The 20,268-nt window shown below is 38.2% G+C and overlaps 1 protein-coding gene across 1 annotated transcript in view; it reads left to right on the top strand.

The window, feature by feature from the left end:
• Positions 1-6,595: 6,595 nt before the first annotated feature.
• PLXND1 (plexin D1) overlaps positions 6,596-20,268 on the top strand; it is a 185,276-nt gene continuing 171,603 nt past the window's right edge. The window contains exon 1 of the mRNA XM_053720768.1: positions 6,596-8,035. Coding sequence (XP_053576743.1) covers positions 6,851-8,035 — 1,185 coding nt within the window. The 5' untranslated portion in view covers positions 6,596-6,850. The remainder of the gene's footprint in view (positions 8,036-20,268) is intronic.

Raw genomic sequence — 20,268 nt, forward strand, 5'->3', positions numbered from 1 at the left:
AAATAAGACATTCCCCCCTCCCCCTTCTTTTGCATTTGAAAAGACCCTTTACACAAACAGGAGCAAGTTGGAGAAGGTAGCTGATGGTATTCAAATAAAACTTTGGGGCTTGGTTAGGAGTCTGAAAATCAGAGCAATGTTCTTTAAAAATAAGCAAAATTATAAAAAAAAAAATTAAAAATAAAAACTTTATGGGCTTTATAAATAGATAATCTACAAAACATTTATGCAAAGAAAAAATTAGTGTATAATGGCCCTTTAAGCAAAGTCTTATTTTGAAATAGGTATATCTGGACTCCCCTAATACAGCTAATCTTTGAATTTGGATGTTTAACTATCAATATTAGGAGTTTTGGCAGTAGGAATCTCTCTTAAACGTTATTTTAACTTGATTTGGTTATTTAAGGTTTTTATGTTGGTGTATTACATATTTCAGGTTTATAATTATGCCACTAGTCTAGGCTAAACACCTTAATTTATAATTTATACAAAGCTAATATAACTAGTAACAGCTTATTTTATTTTTTCCATAGGGTTGTTGCTCTGATGTCAGCGGCCGAGATGATGGAGCTAAACATACCTCCCTGTTAATGTATTTTACCTTTTGGAGATGAGATATAGCTGCTATTTAATATTTGTTAGCCAAAGCATACCTAAGATTAATTATGGGAAATTCCTTAGTATTCTGCTGCACAGTTATAAAGGGAATATATACCCTATATTGCCCACTTGATGTTTGCAATAGTCTGCCTCTCTACGAATAGGGGTGACAGAACATAATTTACACCAACCTCGATTTTGATCCTCTCAAGCAGCAATTCATGATATCATATAGGCCTCTCTATGATCATATTCGGTAGCAATTTATACAGTTCTATTGCTTTCAAAATATCGCTTGTGAGACGCTATACTCCCATAAATGTCTGTATTGGCTACTAGATGCACAGTTACAGCCCCATTGACATAACAGTTTATAGGATGTTCCCTGTTCAATACTCTTCTGTACTTAGGTCTCCGCTATTACTATACCAACTGACTTACTATGTGAGCACTCCAGTGTATCCACATAATACATGCGTACTTTGCTTAGCAATATTAGCCCCTAATACATAGATGGGCATAATTTATGTTACTACATTTGCTACTTGTAGATAAGGCTCATCAGTGCAAATATTTAATATCCCTATGTGAACGTATATATTTTCATTGTATCTAAATTGGAGATGCAATACACAGTGGAGATTTAGAACATCAAACGGTTAATGTCACCGCTCCACTGATAATCGTTTCACTCTCCCTCTAGCCAGACACATAGCTCTCTATAGTCCCTCCCTAAAGGTTCACCTATTGTATTTGATGTTTTATATATCTTATTATTGGTTAGATATTTAGAAATGACTTCTCTGTATAAGTGAAACGGACATGTATGTAATATCTTTTACATTATACAAGTGATGTTAAACTAATTGTTCTCATTATATATCAAATCTTGTCTTTCATATTAGCAAGCCCAAAAGTGGCTATAGACCAAGCTAATTTGCCTCCATTAAAACATTTACTGCGGCATACAGGTCCAAAAGCGGCCTATTAATACTTTAGGAGGTATATATTAAAGTGAAAGTCAATCCTAGCGTTGTACAAACGCCAGGATTGACTATTGAAACAAATAAAGGGGACTTTCATTCATGAGGTATAAGATACTTCATGTAGAAAGCTCCTTTATTTGTTTCAACCGATCGCCGTTTTTAGCTGCTACAGCAGCCCACGGCTAAAAAATGTTTTTGCTAAGAGGTGACGTTTTCACCTCTTAGCCATTAGCCGTGTGGTTAATCCGGCTTGGCGCCCATGGGAGCTGGATTTACCGCACTGCTATTGGCTATTAGCAAAAAAAAATTTATTCGTGGGCTGCTGTAGCAGCTAAAAACGGCGATCAGTTGAAACAAATAAAGGAGCTTTCTACATGAAGTATCTTATACCTCATGAATGAAAGTCCCCTTTATTTGTTTCAATAGTAAATCCTAGCATTTGTACAATGCTAGGATTGACTTTCACTTTAATATAAAAAGAGAGGTTTCAATTATATTTACCTATTTGATATTTGTAGGAAGTTATAAGTATGCACCATTTCTACGCTGTGAGAATTGTACTTAACCTTGTATTTTTTGAGTTATGGTAAATTCCATCTGCTTTGTAATTGTTTTTAAAACCTCAATAAAAGAAATATTTAAAAAAAAAAAAAAAAAAATCCCAGTTATTTTCTATATAGAAAACAAAGGGGTAAATTACAAGTGGAGCTGTATTTTGCTTTCCAAAAGAGGGATAACTGCTAGAATTAAGATATTTTGCTAGTCGGGTTGCGCTCGTATTACTAGTTGAAACTAAAATGTTTTTGCACTAGTGGTAACCTGACTAGCCTAGAAATCTGAAGTCAGAATATTGCGTTGGCGTTCACGTATTCCCCCATAGAAGTCAATGGAGAAAAACACCCCACTCTCGCGCAAACACCATCATATATTTTCATTAGCGCTTACCCCGACATGAAAAACATAATTTATGGTTACCAGATAAATTCCTTTCCTTCCTGGCAGGAAGAGTCCACGACTTCATTCCTTACTGTTAGAAAATACAATACCTGGCCACCAGGAGGAGGCAAAGACACCCCAGCCAAAGGCTTAAATATCCCTCAAATTTCCCCTATCCCCCAGTCATTCTGCCGAGGGAACAAGGAAAAGTAGGAGAAACATCAGGGTATAAAAGGTGCGAGAAGAAAAAATATAAAAAGGGAGCCGCCCATCAAAAAAATAAATTACGGGCGGGGTCGTGGACTCTCCCTGCCAGGAAGGAAAGGAATTTATCTGGTAAGCATAAATTATGTTTTCCTTCCATAAGACATGGAGAGTCCACGACTTCATTCCTTACTGTTGGGAAAACTATACCCAAGCTCCAAAGGACACTGAATAAATAATGGTAGAGAACAGAAAAAAAGAGGTGGACCCTATTCTGAGGGTAACCACAGCCTGCAAAACTTTTCTCCCGAAAGCTGCTTCAGCCGAAACAAACACATCAAACTTGTAAAATTTAGAAAAAAGTATGCAAGGAAAACTATGTAGCAGCCTTACAAATCTGATCCATTGAGGCTTCGTTCTTAAAAGCCCAAGAGGAAGCCACTGCTCTAGTGGAATGAGCCGTTATCCTCTCAGGAGGCTGTCATCCTGCTGTTTCATAAGCTAAGTGGATGACACTCCTCAACCAGAAAGATAGAGAAGTCGTAGTAGCCGTCTGCCCCTTAAGCTTCCCTGTATAGATGACAAACAAAGAGGAAGATTGTCTGAATTCCTTATTAGCCTGAAGATAGAACTTCAAGGCACGAACCACCTCTAGATTGTGAAACAAATGGTCCTTCGCTGAAGAAAGATTAGGACACAAGGAAGGAACAACAATTTCTTGATTAATGTTACAGCATCTCATGTCTCTGTCTCACTGTATTTCTCATTACATCTAATGTCTCTGTCCCTCTTGCTGTCTAATTCCAGATCATGCTGTCTCTCTCATTGCTGCGTATACTGTCTCTAATCTTCTTACTGTCATTGCTGTCTTTCATTCCAACACATACTGTTTACGTACCTCTTGCTGTCTCGCTCATTGCAATTCATAGTGTCTGTCTCCCTTTTTGTTGTCTGTGTCTCTTTTTCTCTCCCATTACATCTCATACCTTTTGCTGTCTGATTCCATCTTATGATGTCTCTCATTTCCCCCTCTGTCTTAGCTAATCATGTCGCCTGATCCGGTCTCATTTATATCACACACCAGCCCTATTCAGTATAACTCCCAGATCGCTCAGGTGCCTGAGTAGAAGTCTAGATGCTTTTAAAGGGTTGATAATGCTCTTTCAGGGAATAAAGTCTAATGAACTTGGTTTAATAAACCCTGGCAGAAAACATGCATAACATTTAACCCTTTGGCTGCCAAAGAGCTCTTAAATGCATTTTTATCCCAGCAATACAAGGTTATATTTATCATTATTATACAATGCAGTTTCTACTTGGCTGAGCAACCAGTATTCATTTCAACAAAGTCTTCTGTAAATCTCCTCTTCTCCAGATGATGTCAGACCCAATTGTTTCACCACTGGGATATAAAATGCCCCAATTCCTCTTTCATAAAATCACACACAGACTTATTTGTTAGAGAAGCCTTGGCAATAAATTAGCACCCCCTCCTCTTCCTCTCTCCCTGCTTTATCTCTCTCCATTTCCTTATATTGGTTTTATTTTTCTCTCTTCCTCCGTCTGCAGTTATATCTGAATTCAAATCTTAATTTTTCCCCTCTCAACATTGTTTCCTCTCACCTCTTTCCATTCTTTTCCTGCCCCATCTCTGTCTCTGCAGATTTTTATCCATCGCTTGCTAATACCCAACCACCCCCCTCTTTCTCTCTCCCTCTCTCTATAGGGTTGGAAAGTTTTTGTCTGTTATTGCAGGGGAAAAAATCTCTCGCTTAATCATATTCACATGACAGAACTAACTGAGCAAAATAGTAAGAGAATGTCAGTGTAGGGTAAATACCAGGACAAGAGAGATAGAGGGTATAGACTATAGACAAACTGTGCAAAGAGAGAACAGAAATGAGAGGCTAGGTAGATAGTACAAGGGTGAGAAACACAAAAACAAGGGCTACATAAGCAAACATGGAATGAGAGGTGCAACACCTTGTAAGAGACAGGCAGAAAACATGCAGGGGAAGAAGAGACAGGCTGAATGGGAGAGATCAAAAAGACAAAGAGAGAGAGTGCAATTTAAAGGGACACACAATAACTGCTAAATAACTATTGGAAGAGACAAAAAGCAGAGCTGTAAAGATTTGTATAAGATAAAGAAAGGGAAGAAGAGAAAGAGACAGCCATAAATCAAGAGCTGTGCATAGGGAGACAGAAGCACTATAACAATACAGACAGGTAGGTACTAGTGAGAGCAAATGTAAGAGAGGTAGGAAAAGAGGAATAGAGCAGATAGGTAGAGAGTTAAATAGATAGGCTGACAGCTAAATCAATAGGCAGACAGCTAAAGAAATAGGCAGACAGCTAAAAAGATAAGCAGACAGCTCAAGAAATAGGCAGACAGCTAAAGAGATAGACAGACAGCTAAAGAAATAGACAGAGAGCTAAAGAGATAGGCAGACAGATAAAGAGATAGCCACAGAGATAAAGAGATAGCCACAGAGATAAAGAGATAGCCACAGAGATAAAGAAATTGGCAGAGAGCTAAGCAGATAGGCAGAGATCTAAAGAGATAGGCAGAGAGCTAAAGAGATAGCCAGAGAGCTAAAGAGACAGACAGAGAGCTAAAGAGATAAGTAGAGATCTAATGAGATAGGCAGAGAGCTAAAGAGGTAGACAGAGAGCTAAAGAAATAGACAGACAGCTAAAGAGACAGGCAGAGAGCTAATGAGATAGGCAAAGAGCTAGAGACAGACAGAGAGCTAAAGAGACAGGCAGAGAGCTAAACAGCTAGGCAGAGAGCTAAAGAGATGGGCAGACAGCTAAAGAGACAGACAGAGAGCTAAAGAAACAGACAGAGAGCTAAAGAGACAGTCAGAGAGCTAAAAAGATAGGTGGAGAGCTAAAAAGTTAGGCAGAGAACTAAAGAGATAGACAGCTAAAGATGTAGGCAGAGAGCTAAAGAGACGGGTAGAGAGCTAAATAGACAGGCAGAGAGCTAATGAGATAGGCAAAGAGCTACAGAGATAGGCAGAGAGCTAAACAGATAGACAGAGAGCTAAAGAGACAGGGAGAGAGCTAAAGAGACAGGGAGAGAGCTAAAGAGACAGGGAGAGAGCTAAAGAAATAGGCAGAGAGCTAATGAGATAGGCAAAGAGCTAAAGAGATGGGCAGAGAGCTAAAGAGATGGGCAGAATGCTAAAGAAACAGATAGACAGCTACAGAGACAGGCAGGAAGCTAAAGAGATGGGCAGAGAGCTAAAGAAAAAGCCAGACAGCTAAAGAGACAGGCAGAGAGCTAAAGAGATGGGCAGAGAGCTAAAGAGATAGACAGAGAGCTAAAGAGACAGGCAGAGAGCTAAAGAGACAGGCAGAGAGCTAAAGAGATAAACAAAGAGCTAATGAGATAGGCAGAGAGCTAAAGAGACAGACAGACAGCTAAAGAGACATTCAGAGAGCTAAAGAGATGGGCAGAGAGCTAAAGAGATAGACAGAGAGCTAAATAGATAGACAGAGAGCTAAAGATATAAGCAGAGAGCTAAAGAGATAAGCAGAGAGCTAATGAGATAGGCAGAGAGCTAAAGAGATAGGCAGAGAGCTAAAGAGACAGGCAGAGAGCTAATGAAATAGGCAGAGAGCTAAAGAGATTGGCAGAGAGCTAAATAGATGGGCAGAGAGCTAAAGAGACAGACAGACAACTAAAGAGACAGACAGAGAGCTAAAGAGATGGGCAGAGAGCTAAAGAGACAGAGAGCTAAAGAGACAGGCAGAGAGCTAAGCGGAATAGACATATAACCATAGAGACAAACACAGGGAGATAGAATGGATCACATAGAATGAAGGGCAACTACATGACAGGTAAACAGGCGACGAGACGAGCACGTGACCATATAAACAAGCGAGGAGTCCGCCACAGACAGCAGATGGATACAGCAGCCAATAGCAGAAGGAACACGCGGTTGTATAAAGTTAGCGAGAGACTCACCGAGCGCCACAGAAGTTGTGACAGGAATCTGCTTTGAGTACCGGGAGGAGGGGACAGGGGAGGGGCACTGATACACGCACAGAAAGAAGAGGAAACCGCAGGGAGAGCACCAGAGGGGCACACAGTGCAGCAGCCCTCCGGTAATGTGATGCCTCTCCGGACCATGCTACCTCCTGGGTCCCTGCTGCTGCCCACCAGGACTATTGCACTTTATCCGACCATCCTAGCCCTCCTCCTGCTCCCCTACACCCAACCCCTGGAGCTCTCCAGTCGCTTCATCTCTCCGCACCTCACCAATAACTTTGTAGTCTCTGGGTCAGGGGGCCCTGTGTACCTGGCAGCTGTCAATCATCTGTACCTGCTGAGGGGCTCGGACCTTTACCTAGAACAAGAGGAGGTGACCGGACCGGAGCTGGACAATCCGCTCTGCCACGCTCCGAAGTTACCGGAGTCTTCGTGTGACTTTCCGCGGACACCAACCGCTAACTACAACAAGCTGCTATGTCTGGACCCCGCGCAGCGCCTCCTGCTGGTGTGCGGATCAGTGCACCAGGGGATGTGCGAGCTACGCGACCCGCGGAACATCTCCCTCTCAGCCTTGAGTTTTCCCCCGCAGAGCGCTGTGCCCAGCATGCTGAGTATTGCAGCCAATCACCCCAATGCGTCCAGTGTGGCTCTAATCCTGCCAGGGGGGCGTCTGCTGGTTGGAGCCACTTACACCGGGTTGGGAAGCCCCTTCTTCCCCTGGAATTCCAGTATGGCAGACCACCGCTTCGAGAACAGCCCAGAGATATCTATCAGAGCCTTGGATGCTAAAAGTCCCAGTAGGCTATTTACATTCGATATAAGCCCATCGGATGATAACATCTTCAAAGTGAAGCAGGGTAGTAAAGGTCGACTCCGACTAGGATTTGTACGCGCCTTCTTACAGGGTCCCTATGGATACTTGGCTATGAATGCAGAACCAGGCATCATGGGAAAGGAGAGCCGCCCTCTGAGCGTTTTAGCCCGTCTATGTGTGGATCCCGAGCCTAGGGGAGAGCCCAGGAAACTAACCGAGTCCTATATCCAACTAGGACTGCGTTGCGCAGGGGGCGGCCGCCTTTATGGGCGTCTGGTGTCAGTACACGCGGAGGCTGAGCTCATGTTTGGAGTGTTCGAGAACCGCAAGGGTGGGGAGTCTGCGCTCTGTGCGTTTGATCTAGTTGAGGTGGGGCGTGTGATCCGTGGGGCCCGAAAAAGATGTTTTGAGGATCAGGACAATGCTGAGGTGACTGTTCTTGACAGTGTGGTACAGGGAAGCGACCCAGGGTGCGCAAGGAGAAGCGTCAAGGTGAGATAGGTTCCGCAGTCGCAATAAGTGTGCACAATAATGCACAACCCTCAAAAACTACTACACAATTATACAAAGTACACACACACACACACAACACCATGAAATTATTATACTAAGCATAATGCATATAGTACTAGTATACAATTTATCCAAGATGTGATTGTTTATATGCAAATAGTACTAGTATACAATTTATACATTGTGTGTCATTTATTATGACATACACATTATTAATTGTGATGCAATGTGAATTTTACAGATATAAATATGTGTGAGAATATTATATATACACTATATATGTGTGGTGTACAATGTGTGTGAGATATCTGCACAAGGGTCTGATCTTCAGTATGTTACCAAACATGCCATATTGTAATATATGATATAAAACTTCTGCATGTAATCATAAAGGCAAGTTTATTTGCTTTTAATTTATTGCACCTGCCATTTATTGTATACACATGTGTGCATTTGTTTCCTCATATGTTCATATGATTTATAATATGCAATTGGAAAATAATTCATATCCGTTAAACGTTTGTTCTTCTGTTTTACTGTAGGTACACACTATGGGCTAGTGTGATACTGAGTGTACAAATTGTTTGTAATATAAAGATTACTATTTTAATATGAGTGATAACTAACGTGTGCAAGCTTTATACAATGTATATGTGTCTTATATATTATACAACTTAGTTATTTCAAAGTGGTGTTCAATTTTGTGAGACTGACCAGGGGTGCACTAGACAATTGCTAAGAGTGATACACAAACCACAAAGACAGCAACTATATTTGTATTGCCTCATGTGGTGTTTTAAGGTGTTTGGAAGGAATTTGTGGTCCTGGAGAGGAACTGTGCTTTTCATTTGTGACTGTAAGTAGAATATTACAGCAGGGTCTGATTAATCTAATGAGTAAGAGCCCTAAGAAGTTATTTCAGATCCACAATGCTATAGTGATCTCATATAAGTTTATTGAGTGCTGTTTAAGAATCCTAGGTTTTATACTTTTAAGGGGATAAATCATTTTCATTAATTCATTAGTTTGTGAAACAACATAACATATTTTTATTATAATGTAATATAAATGATACAGTGTTTATTTAATTTGTATGCATTTTATGCATTTGATGTACACAGTAAGTAGCCTGAATATATCAAGTTGTTCTGCCAAGTTTTACTTTATGAGGACAAACTAATACTGTATATGTACTGTTACCCCTATAGAAGAGTGGATACGGAGCCATAGTAACCTCTGGCTTGTATATAAATTTAATTCCTCAATATCAGAGAAATAGAAGGCACATTGGAGTCATACACTGCTATCAGCTAAGAGGGGTTTAAGAAGTTTAGTGTTTGTGGAAAACTGGTTCCAGAGCATCTACAGTTGCAACTTTCACTTGCTAAAGCACCTGTGGGCAGTAAAATTGACAACAATTGAGTTTATTGCTGCATTTGTACACATTGATGCATAGGTCAGCTATTCTCTCACACCTGCAAGGCTGATAAAGGTATCTCACCCCTCTGTGGGCTGCTCTGGGGTATCAGTGCGGAACAGACCACCCACTGGTGTCACAAAACTACATTGCACAGCTAAATCATTCAGGATGGGCATATTGTGATATTAGAAGTCAGAATCAGAACATATCAACCCATTTCATGTCAGAAATCACTTTGCATGAGAATGTAAATATTTGAAGAGTCTTCAGTCAATGCTCTGTATTTTTGGTATACTCTGTACTAAGTTATATATCTGCTAGTGTTTGTGGGAGGGCTTAGGATATTAAATCCCACTTATAGCTGCCAGATGAATACATTCCTGCTGTTTCTCCAGCCAATAATGCATTTCTGTCAGGGAAATAAACCACTTGGAAATGGAGCAGGCTTGTTTTCCCACGTCCCCTGTCCCAAGTCACTAATGAGTCACAGGCGTTCGGGGTCCTGAGCTGAGAAAACAGCTGGTCTATTTCCCACGTACCTCTGATATCCTGCCCTGGTCGTACCTTCTTTGCAAGAACTACATCACACCAGGTATCACCAGTCTGAAAATCAGATGTGGTGAAAGCTGGCAAAATTTTACATGCATAGCAGCTGCCAGCCATGAAGGAGTTAATTGTAATGTTATTCTATGCATTTTATAGGCATTTTCAGATCTTAGAACAATTGTAGATAGACAGATTTTTAGCTCTTGTGGTCACAATTTAGTGCCCAAAGAGTTTATACTACAAGAAGACTGGCACCATGCCCTTGCCCAGACACTGGCTGATGAGGAATCAGCACATTAATCCTGTCTCGCCCCAGTGCTCTTGATCTCAGGGTTAGGAAAATAGACCCTTGTTTGCTTTTCAAGAAGGAATCTGGGGGATTCACAGTGAACTGGAAAGATTCATTCCGGAGTTTCAGCTTTCCTAAAGCCTGACTAGGAATTGTGAGCTACAGGATAAATCTAACTTGAGTGTGCAAGTATTCTTGTGCCGTTATTTTGGGACTTGTGCGATGCACACCCAACTGCTTGAGGCTACTCCATAATGTTCACCTTTGTAATTACTGGCACATGTGATTTGTTAATCCTGCCAACATATTCTGTGTTAAATAAAGTCATCCGACCTCCAGGGATGACATTCTTATGACCCCCAAAAACTGAAGCAATAACTTGCCTATATGACCACACAGTGTGTGTTTCTAAAAGCTAAATTAGCTTCTGGGCATTGCCATGTGACTGTTGTATTTAATGTGAATTGAGATTCTGTAAAAGCTTCATTTCATCATTTATTTGGGTATGAATCTTGCTAAAAAAAACACACAAAACAACACACACAGCTAAATGTTCCCATAGTTGAAACCCACATCCCTGGAGGGGTATTCTGCTGCTTGTCAGACAGCAGCACCAGAACTAAATGTGTACAGACAAGGACATATACACATCAAGAATGTGTCACACAAACATAGACTGACTTACACATAAGCACAAATATACACACATATTGCCACACACAAATACCCAGAGAGCATGGTACCACAAACACGCCTGTGTTCTCCCTATGACCTATGTAGTGGTTGCACCACCCAGCTGATATTACTGCCCACCCAGCTACAATTGTTGCCAATATTAAGCTAATGTTAAGGGAGGATTTATCAAGCTAAGGCGGACAGGGGCGCACATACGCTTCTGTCCGCCGCAGCTTGCCTCTGGCGGGCTGAATTCCCCTGGCAGAAGGTTTTTAAACTATAAAGTGAAACGATATGGAATGTTTGGGAAACTGATACTTAAAGGGACATTCCGGTCAAAATGTAAATGTCCATAGACTAATTACATCTTTGAATAGAAACATATTTGCAATATACATGTATTGGCAAAATGTTTCTAATAAAAGTTAACACTGTTTAAGTGTTAACATTTGTCTCTGCACGTGCATGTGAAGCATAGCTAGATATTTTCAGTGCACCAGCATTTTAAATAATGCAGCTGCTCAGAGGGCCAGTGGGGCTTGTATCATGTCAGCAATTAACAAATTCGGTCATTATCAGATGGTACAAGCACCTTAGGCTCTCTGAGCAAGTGCTGTGTTTAAAATGATGGTGCACGGTGCATACTTAAATACACTTTTAAATCAGCTATAATTTTTATTAGAAGCATTTTTGCTAATACATGTTTATTACAAAAATGCTTCTATTCAAAGCTGAAATGCGTCCATGTGGATTCCAATTTTGGCTGGAATGTCCCTTTAATAAAGTTATAGGTCAAAATTGTGGGTACATTTTAACTTTTGATAGAAACACTTTAGTAATATACTTTTTGCTAAGAAGTGTATTACTAAATGCTTATATTTAAAATTGAAATGCTCTTGTGCACATTTCAATTTTAACCTTTTCCAGTGCTAATTGGATGATGGGGACACACCCAGCACTCAATTGGTGGTGCTGGACAAGCCTCCTGCACAGGAATATTATTTAATTTAAATAAAAAAATAAAGAAATAACACAAATAACACTACTGTAATATGTTTAAAGGAATAGGAAAGTCAAAATTAAACTTGCAGGATTTAGATAGATTGGGAAAATTTAAGACACTTTTAAATTCCCTTCTATTTTCAAATGTGCTTCAGTCTCTTGGTATTCCTTGATGAAAATGAATACACACATACCCTACACTAGTGGGAGCTAGCTGCTGATTGGTGTCTGCACAAATTTGTCTCTGTGATTGGCTAACCAGTGCAATGCTGTTCCTTCAGCAAATGATAACAATAGAATGAAGCAAATTTGATCATAGAAGTAAATTGGAAAGTTGTTTAAAATTGTATGTTTTATCCAAATCATGAAAGTAAAATGAAGTTTCCTGTCTCTTTAAATATAATCTTTTAGATTGAACAAAGGAGAAAGTGAGAACAATTTTCTTTAAATGAAGTATACAAATGCCATTACTTATCAAGTCACAAGCACAACACATATAGATTACCAAACAGACTCACAAGCACACACGGCACCTAAGCTAACACACATACTGGCAGTTACACATATACTGACAACTACACACAAAGTGTGCTTGGGAAGCTGAAGTTGAGAAATCCACTTTTTCTCTAGAAGAGAAAACTTTTTATGTTTTTTTCTCACTGATCAGCAGTCTTTTGAAATCCTCCAGTGACTCAGTCTGTTATATCTATATAGCTGCTGCGGGGTCGTTCGTATCCCATGGCTGAGGGCCAACGTCTGTGCTTTATAGCCAGATTAAGAATGAAATTTAAATTACAATTTCAAATAGTCCCTTGTGGTTGCTCATATTATTTGCTGAATAACATTTCCTCTTTGACAGCCTTTTTTGTACAATTTATTATATGCAACCTCTGTACATTTACTTTGTCATGTAAAAGCTTAACGAGAGTATCTGCATTTTTATTACATTTTAGGAGAACTATGACAAATGCATACAGGACTATCCGCAAACCTTCAACTGGCCTGTATGTTGGAAGAAATTGGTTAATCTCAGCCTTGTCATGTTGGCAAAAGTCCAGCTATCCACCACAATTTAAAGGGTCATTAAACACTTTGAGATTGTAATATAAAATGATAGATCAAATATACAGAAAAAAAACTCTGCAATATACGTTCTTTATTTTGTCCCCTTTTTCTGTAATTCCAGCTTTTCAGTCCCTGTTAGAAATGGAAGTGCAGAACACTGTTATATTCCACACAGCCATTGGCTGCACACTCTACTGATTTATTTATAACTGCCCCTAATTGGCCACAGCAGAGAAGGTAACCTAAGTTACAACATGGCAGCCCTTATTGTTTTATAGACACTAAAACTTTACATATATTTTGTCAATATTTAAACAGCTAGTGAAATTTTCAAAAATCTACATCTACATCTCAGACTTATCTTTTCTTTGAATATACCATTCTATCTAGCATTTATTAAGTGTTTAATGTCCCTTAAAATGTCAAAAAATAAAGCTGACTTTAGGTGACTTTAAAAGGATCTTAGTTAAACTAATTATTTTGTCCAACATGTTTAAACTGTTTTCTGAATTGCTGTAAAGCATTTGTTTGGTTTCAAAGGACTTTAAACTTTTTGAAAAATCCTTTGAAACCAAATGTATCTGCCCACAGAAGAAATTAAATACATTTATTAAACTCAAATCTAATAATTGTGTCTCTTAATACAATAATATTTAATAGAAATATTTAGCATCACATTACTTTAATTTTACATGTTTTATTATTGTATGTTTAAAGTGATTGTAAAGTTTGGCAATGTAATGCACAGTATATAAAATTATTCTTAAAAACAGGGACACTTCCATTCATTAACATTTTTTAAAGACGCTTCATTTGTAAGATGGTAAACATTGTGCCGTTCCTCTGCCCACATCTCATATTTTATTTTGCTGATTGCTGACAAATCCAGCTTCACCCAATCGATGCATGCCCCTTTGGTGTCCAAAGACTTAAAGAGACAGTCTATTATTGTTTAAAAAGATAGATACTCCCTTTATTACCCATTCCCCATTTTTGCATTGAACAACACTGTTATATAAATACACTTTTTACCTAATTGATTACCTGGTTTCTAAGCATGTGCATACTGAAGAGATATATATATAGCCGGAGGATAAATAGTTACCCCTACACATACTGCCCCCTTATCTTAGTTCTTTTGACAGACATGCATTCTAACCAATCAGTGCTGACTCTTGAATAACTCCACGGGAGTGAGCACACTGTTATCTATATGACACACATGAACTTGCGCTGTCAAGCTGTCAACATCATTTCAAAATGCACTGGGATAAGAGGTAGTTCAACGGCTTAAAAATTAGCATATCAACCTACCTGGGTTTATCTTTCCACAAAGAATACCAAGAGAACAAAGCAAATTTGATGATAAAAGTAAATTGGAAAGTTGTTTAACATTGCATGCCCTATCTGAATCATAAGAGTTTAATTTTGTCTAGACTGTCCCTTTAATCCGTTCATACAAGGTACTGCTAACTGTGAGATGCTGTAGGGTTTGAATACTTAAGCACAGACCCTCACAGGATATGTGCATATGCCGCTAAATACAGTAATAACTTTTCTAGAAGTTGTTTTCTAATTGAAGCATATTGCAAAAATGCTTCTATTTAAATCTAAAATGCATTCAAGCACATTTCAGTTTTTACTTTTTATCCCTTTATGTCTTCACAGACAAAATACACACCATCGCCAGCTCTCTGAGCTTGAACTAGCAGGCTCTCACAGCATATGTGCATATGCCACTAACTAAATAGTACTTTTACTAGAAGCATATTGCTAAACTGCAGGTATGCACATTTAAATTTTGACCTTCTATCCCTTTAAATAAAAATGATGTGGGAAGTAGGAACAGATTTTAACAAATTGTTACTGATACCTCTGCACTGGAGGTGTAGCCTACATCTCTGTTATAAAGTGATAATCCTGGTTTGGAGACTGTGTAGATTTATTTGAGCCCAGTTGATTGGTTTGCAGCGATAATGGCTTTTCCATCCTCAAGTTCTCTTGTAAATGAATTTCCTGGCAATTTATTTTTGGTATTTTAGATTTGTCACCTCTGATCGTGATTGTTCCAGTACTTCCAGGGACCAACAAAAACATATTTGATGTGGGTTGCCCTCCTGGCTTTTAAAGGGACATTAGGAGTTAAAAAGAAAATGCTTTGATGAATTACAACACTTATTCTTGCACAATTCCTTGTAATTCTGTATCTGTAAAGGGTTAAACACAAAAAGTCAGCTACATAGTGGCAAAACACAGCTGATCTTAGCAGATACAAACATATGCCGCCCTTGATTGGCTCATGTTCAGTTCTGGAACAGTAATGCCTTGCCAGTGTGGAGCTGACTTTTAACTATTTTGCAAGGGTTAAAGGGACACTGAACCCAAAATTTTTCTTTCGTGATTCAGATAGAGGATGCAGTTTTTAGCAACTTTCTAATTTACTCCTATAATCAATTTTTCTTTGTTCTCTTGCTATCTTTATTTGAAAAAGAAGGCATCTAAGCTTTTTTGGGTTCAGGACTCTGGACAGCACTTTTTTATTGGTGGATGAATTTATCCACCAATCAGCAAGGACATCACAGGTTATTCACCAAAAATGGGCCGGCATCTAAAATTACATCTCAAATAAAGATACCAAGAGAATGAAGAAAATGTGATATTAGGAGTAAATTAGAAAGTTGCTTACAATTGAATGTTCTATCTGAATCACAAAAGAAAAAAATTGGGTTCAGTGTCCATTTAATTACATAGGTATAGGACGTAATAACACTTTAAGAACATCCTTTAAAGGGACACGAAACCCAATTTTTTTTTTCATAATTCAAATAAACAATACAAATGTAAACAACTTTCCAATTTTCTTCTATAATTTAATTTGCTTCATTCTCTTGTTATCCTTTATTAAAGAAAAAGCAATGCACACGGCTGAGCCAGTAACATAAAGCAGCCACCAATCAGCCACTCCTGAATCTACCTAGGTATCCTTTTCAATAAAGGATACAAAGAAAACAAAACAAATTAGATAATAGAAGTAAATTCAAAATTTGTTAAAATCATATGTTCTATCTGAATCATGCTAGAAAAAATGTGGGTTTCATGTCCCTTTAATTTAGTCTTTTTGCAGTTTTATGTTCCTTTATAGGGATGGCGAGCCCGTGGGTAATTTGTATACAGAACATAAACATTGTTGCACATTACACACCATGCACAGACTGTAAAAAAATCAGAATTAACATTTATGAGTCTGTGGCTCGATCTCATTCCACACAGTAACTTTATAAGAGTTCAAAGTAAAGTCTGTCCCAACAATACATCCTCATCCTACAGAGTGGTAAATTTGTAAAGTCAGCACTCTTAAAACCATTTCTACTTCCTCACATTTCCACTGTTTGCCACCATTAGAGTTAATGCATGACCTCTTATTCTAGCACTTTTGTGCTCTGGGAACTTCCTGTGCTGTTACTTTGCTTCCTGTTTGTCTTCCTGTTTTGTTTTGCTTTGAACTTTTATTGAATTGAAGTGACTTCACCCTTATGACGGCAACAATTCTCAAATCATTCCCCCTGCAATTAAATGTTCTCAGAGGGGAATAAAGTTGTGTGACAAGCACAAACAGAGCCTCGTGTGGCTTGATGTGACCGTCTCTCTCTGCATCCAAACTTGTCAGCACCTTGTAATCCCACTTCAAATGCTCTAAGGGTATAAGGGGAGAGGGGGGAGCGAGCGTGCTGCAGTTTAACCCTTGTCACTTGTGTTCATGATGTGTCCCCATGGTAATCTCATGTAAACCGGGCATATGAAGGACAGTGTCAGCTTGCCTAAAGGGGCATTATACACTAGATTTTTCTTTGCATAAATGTTTTGTAGATGATCCATTTATATGGCTCATCTGGGAGTGTTTTTGTAACAATTTATAGTTTTGCTTATTTTTAAAAAAACATTGTGCTGATTTTCAGACTCCTAGTTTTAGATGTATACTGATGTCTACAGACTTCAGACTGATTCTGTTTGTATAATGGGTCTTTTCATATGCAGGGGAGGTTCTGCTATCAGCCCCTTTCAGTGGATGTCCCAGGCTTCTCTCATTAACAGTGTTAAATTGGGAGCTTTTAAGTAAGTTTTTTAAATGTTTTACACTGGATTTTTATATCAGTATCTGTGTATATTCTTCTTTATAATAGTGTCTATTATATGCAGTTAAATTAAAATTGATGTACACTGCCCCTTTAACCCAGTTACTTAAAGGGACTGTAAAGTTTATATTTAAATTAAACATTTGTGATTCAGATAGAAAATGCAATTTTAAACAACTTTCCAATTTACTTGTTACCAAATTTGCTTTGTTCTTGGTGCACTCTTTAAGAGTAAAGTTATGTAGGCTGATATGAGCATAGGCGTGTGCATGTGTCTTTAGCAGTCTATAGCAGCAGTACTTGCGACAATGTATAACATTAATTTAAGCATTGTTGCAAATACTGCTGCCAGGTGGCTAAATACACATGCATGCTACTGAGCTCACATAGGATTACACTTTAACAATGGATAACAAGAAGTGAACTAATCAAAATTAATGATAGATGTAAGTTAGAAAGTTGTTTAAAACTTCATGATCTATTTATTCCATGTAAGTTTAATTTTGACTTTACTGTCCCTTTAAAATCAATCAGCAAATTAAATAACTGTTGGAAATTAGCCAGCATCTAAGACTAATAAAAGTAATAAAAGTAATCACATGTTGTTAAAGGGACACTGTACCCAAAATTTTTCTTTTGTAATTCAGAAAGAACATGCAATTTTAAGCAACTTTCTAATTTACTCCTATTATCAATTTTTCTTCGTTCTCTTGCTATCCTTATTTGAAAAAGAAGGCATCTAAGCTTGTTTTGGGTTCAGTACTCTGGACAACACTTTTGTATTGGTGAATTAATTTATCCACCAATCTGCAAGGACAACCCAGGTTGTTCACCAAAAATGGGCCGGCATCTAAACTTACATTTTTGCATTTCAAATAAAGATACCAAGAGAATGAAGAAAATTTGATAACAGGAGTAAATTAGAAAGTTGCTTAAAATGTCATGCTCAATCTGAATTACGAAAGAAAAAATTTGGGTACAGTGTCCCTTTAAATGGATACAAGAGATGAATGTTTGTGTATTAGGAGGAAGTAATAAGTTTGTCCTGATTGATGTCTGGGTATTAGGAGAAGGTTAGTAGTCCATGCCCTAATGCCTATGTATAGGGAGGGGGTGAGAGGTATTTGCTCTCATGTCTGTGTATAAATGGGGAATAGAGCTCAAAATCTCTTTGTTGCAACTAAAAGATACTATTTGAAAACATATTACAGTGCTGCGCTGAATAAATCAATATTTTTTTCATGTGGGAGTTGCCCCTCCCAGCCATTAAACAACAGATACCTAGGTATTAGTTGTCATGTGTTCATGCAAAAACAATATTTTGAGCATGCTTAGAAAACTACACAATCATCAAGTGCATAATAAAAAGTCAATGTAATAGCACTTAGTCTGAATTTTAAATTAGCAGTATTTTTTTTTTTTTTCAAAACAAATTTCAACATTTCCTTCATAATGCCCTCCTCTTGTATCATGTGACAGCCATTGACCAATCACAAACTCATATACGTATACACTGGGAGCTCTTGCACCTGTTCAGTAGTTGCTGGTGCCTCAGAAAGTGTGCATATAAAAAGACTGTGCTCAATTTGATAATGAAAGTAAGTTGGAAAGTCTCCTAAAACTGCTGCTCTCTCTGAAGCATGAAAGTTTAATTTTGACCTCAGCGTCCCTTTAACTGCTGTTCTTTCATTTACACAAATTTCCGATGTAAACACTTGCTTGAAAAACGAAATCACCAGATTGTCGATGTGATCATGTGATTTCAAGGCCGGGATCAGATCATTGGGACTGCCTATAAGGCTAGACACGCCCCCTAGTCAGATTTTCCATTGACTAAAAGGAGGGGGGTACAAAACGCCAAAAAAGGTAGAACGTCCCATGCTGTACAAATGTTGCTAAAGCCCAGCGCTGTTGTGAGTGCATGGTGTGATGTTTCTGTATTAGGAAGTTAGAGGTAAATCGCATCTGTGCATTAGGAGGATGTGAGTTGCGCTTCTCCTGATACCAGTGTATAATGAGGCTGTTAGAGGCATGTGACCCAGTGTCTAATTGGCTGATCATGCGACTGCTGCTCCTGATTGGTTCATTGGACATCTTCTGCTCAGGCACTGCAATACTTACAGCTCCCAAGAGTGACTTCTTCTATGTGTTTAATCTCTGTGGGTTAAAGGGACATTAAAGTCAAAATTAACCTGGTATTGTTCAGATAGAGCAGGACATTTTAAAAGACTTTTCAGTTTACTTCTGATGTAGCATTTGCTTCATTCTCTTGGTATCCTTTGTCAAAAAGCATACCTAGGTAGGCAATGCACTACTGGGAGCTAGCTGGTGAATGGTGGCTATGCAGATATGCTCTGTAGCCAATGTTATCTATGGGCTAGATTACGAGTTGAGGAGTCTATGCGTGTGGGAGAAGTATTGCGTGTACTACGAGTTATAAGTAAACATGTTCGCTTGAGCACAATTAAATATAATGAGTGTCAGGATAGCGCAAATTCATAGTTGCACAAAACCGCATCAATATTACATTTAATAGTACAGTTACAATCATAATAACACGGTCTAATAAGAATTATTTAAAAAAAAATATAGCATAAAAAGCTATAAGGGCTCAAAGATATGAGGTGTCAGGTGTTAGAAAAAAAAGGCAGGCAAAGGTCTTTAACATTGAGGTATATACATATATAAGTCTGAATGTATAATTTATATGTGTCTACATATGTATTTATGTAGTTATATATGTATTTATGTAGTTACATATGTATTTATGTAGTTATATATGTATTTATATAGTTACATATGTATTTATGTAGTTATATATGTATTTATGTAGTTACATATGTATTTATGTAGTTACATATGTATTTATGTAGTTATATATGTATTTATGTAGTTACATATGTATTTATGTAGTTATATATGTATTTACAGACAGATATTCACATATAAACACATATGTATACATAAAAAGACATATATGTAAGTGCATTGGAGCCCTTTGCAGTCAAGTAGCTAAAAAAAATGTAAAAGCATATTTATACAATTTTCATATTTAGTAAAGTGTTTAACTGCATATAAATAT

The sequence above is a fragment of the Bombina bombina genome, chromosome 7 (assembly GCF_027579735.1).
Source record: "Bombina bombina isolate aBomBom1 chromosome 7, aBomBom1.pri, whole genome shotgun sequence".
In the NCBI taxonomy this organism is placed as follows: domain Eukaryota; kingdom Metazoa; phylum Chordata; class Amphibia; order Anura; family Bombinatoridae; genus Bombina; species Bombina bombina.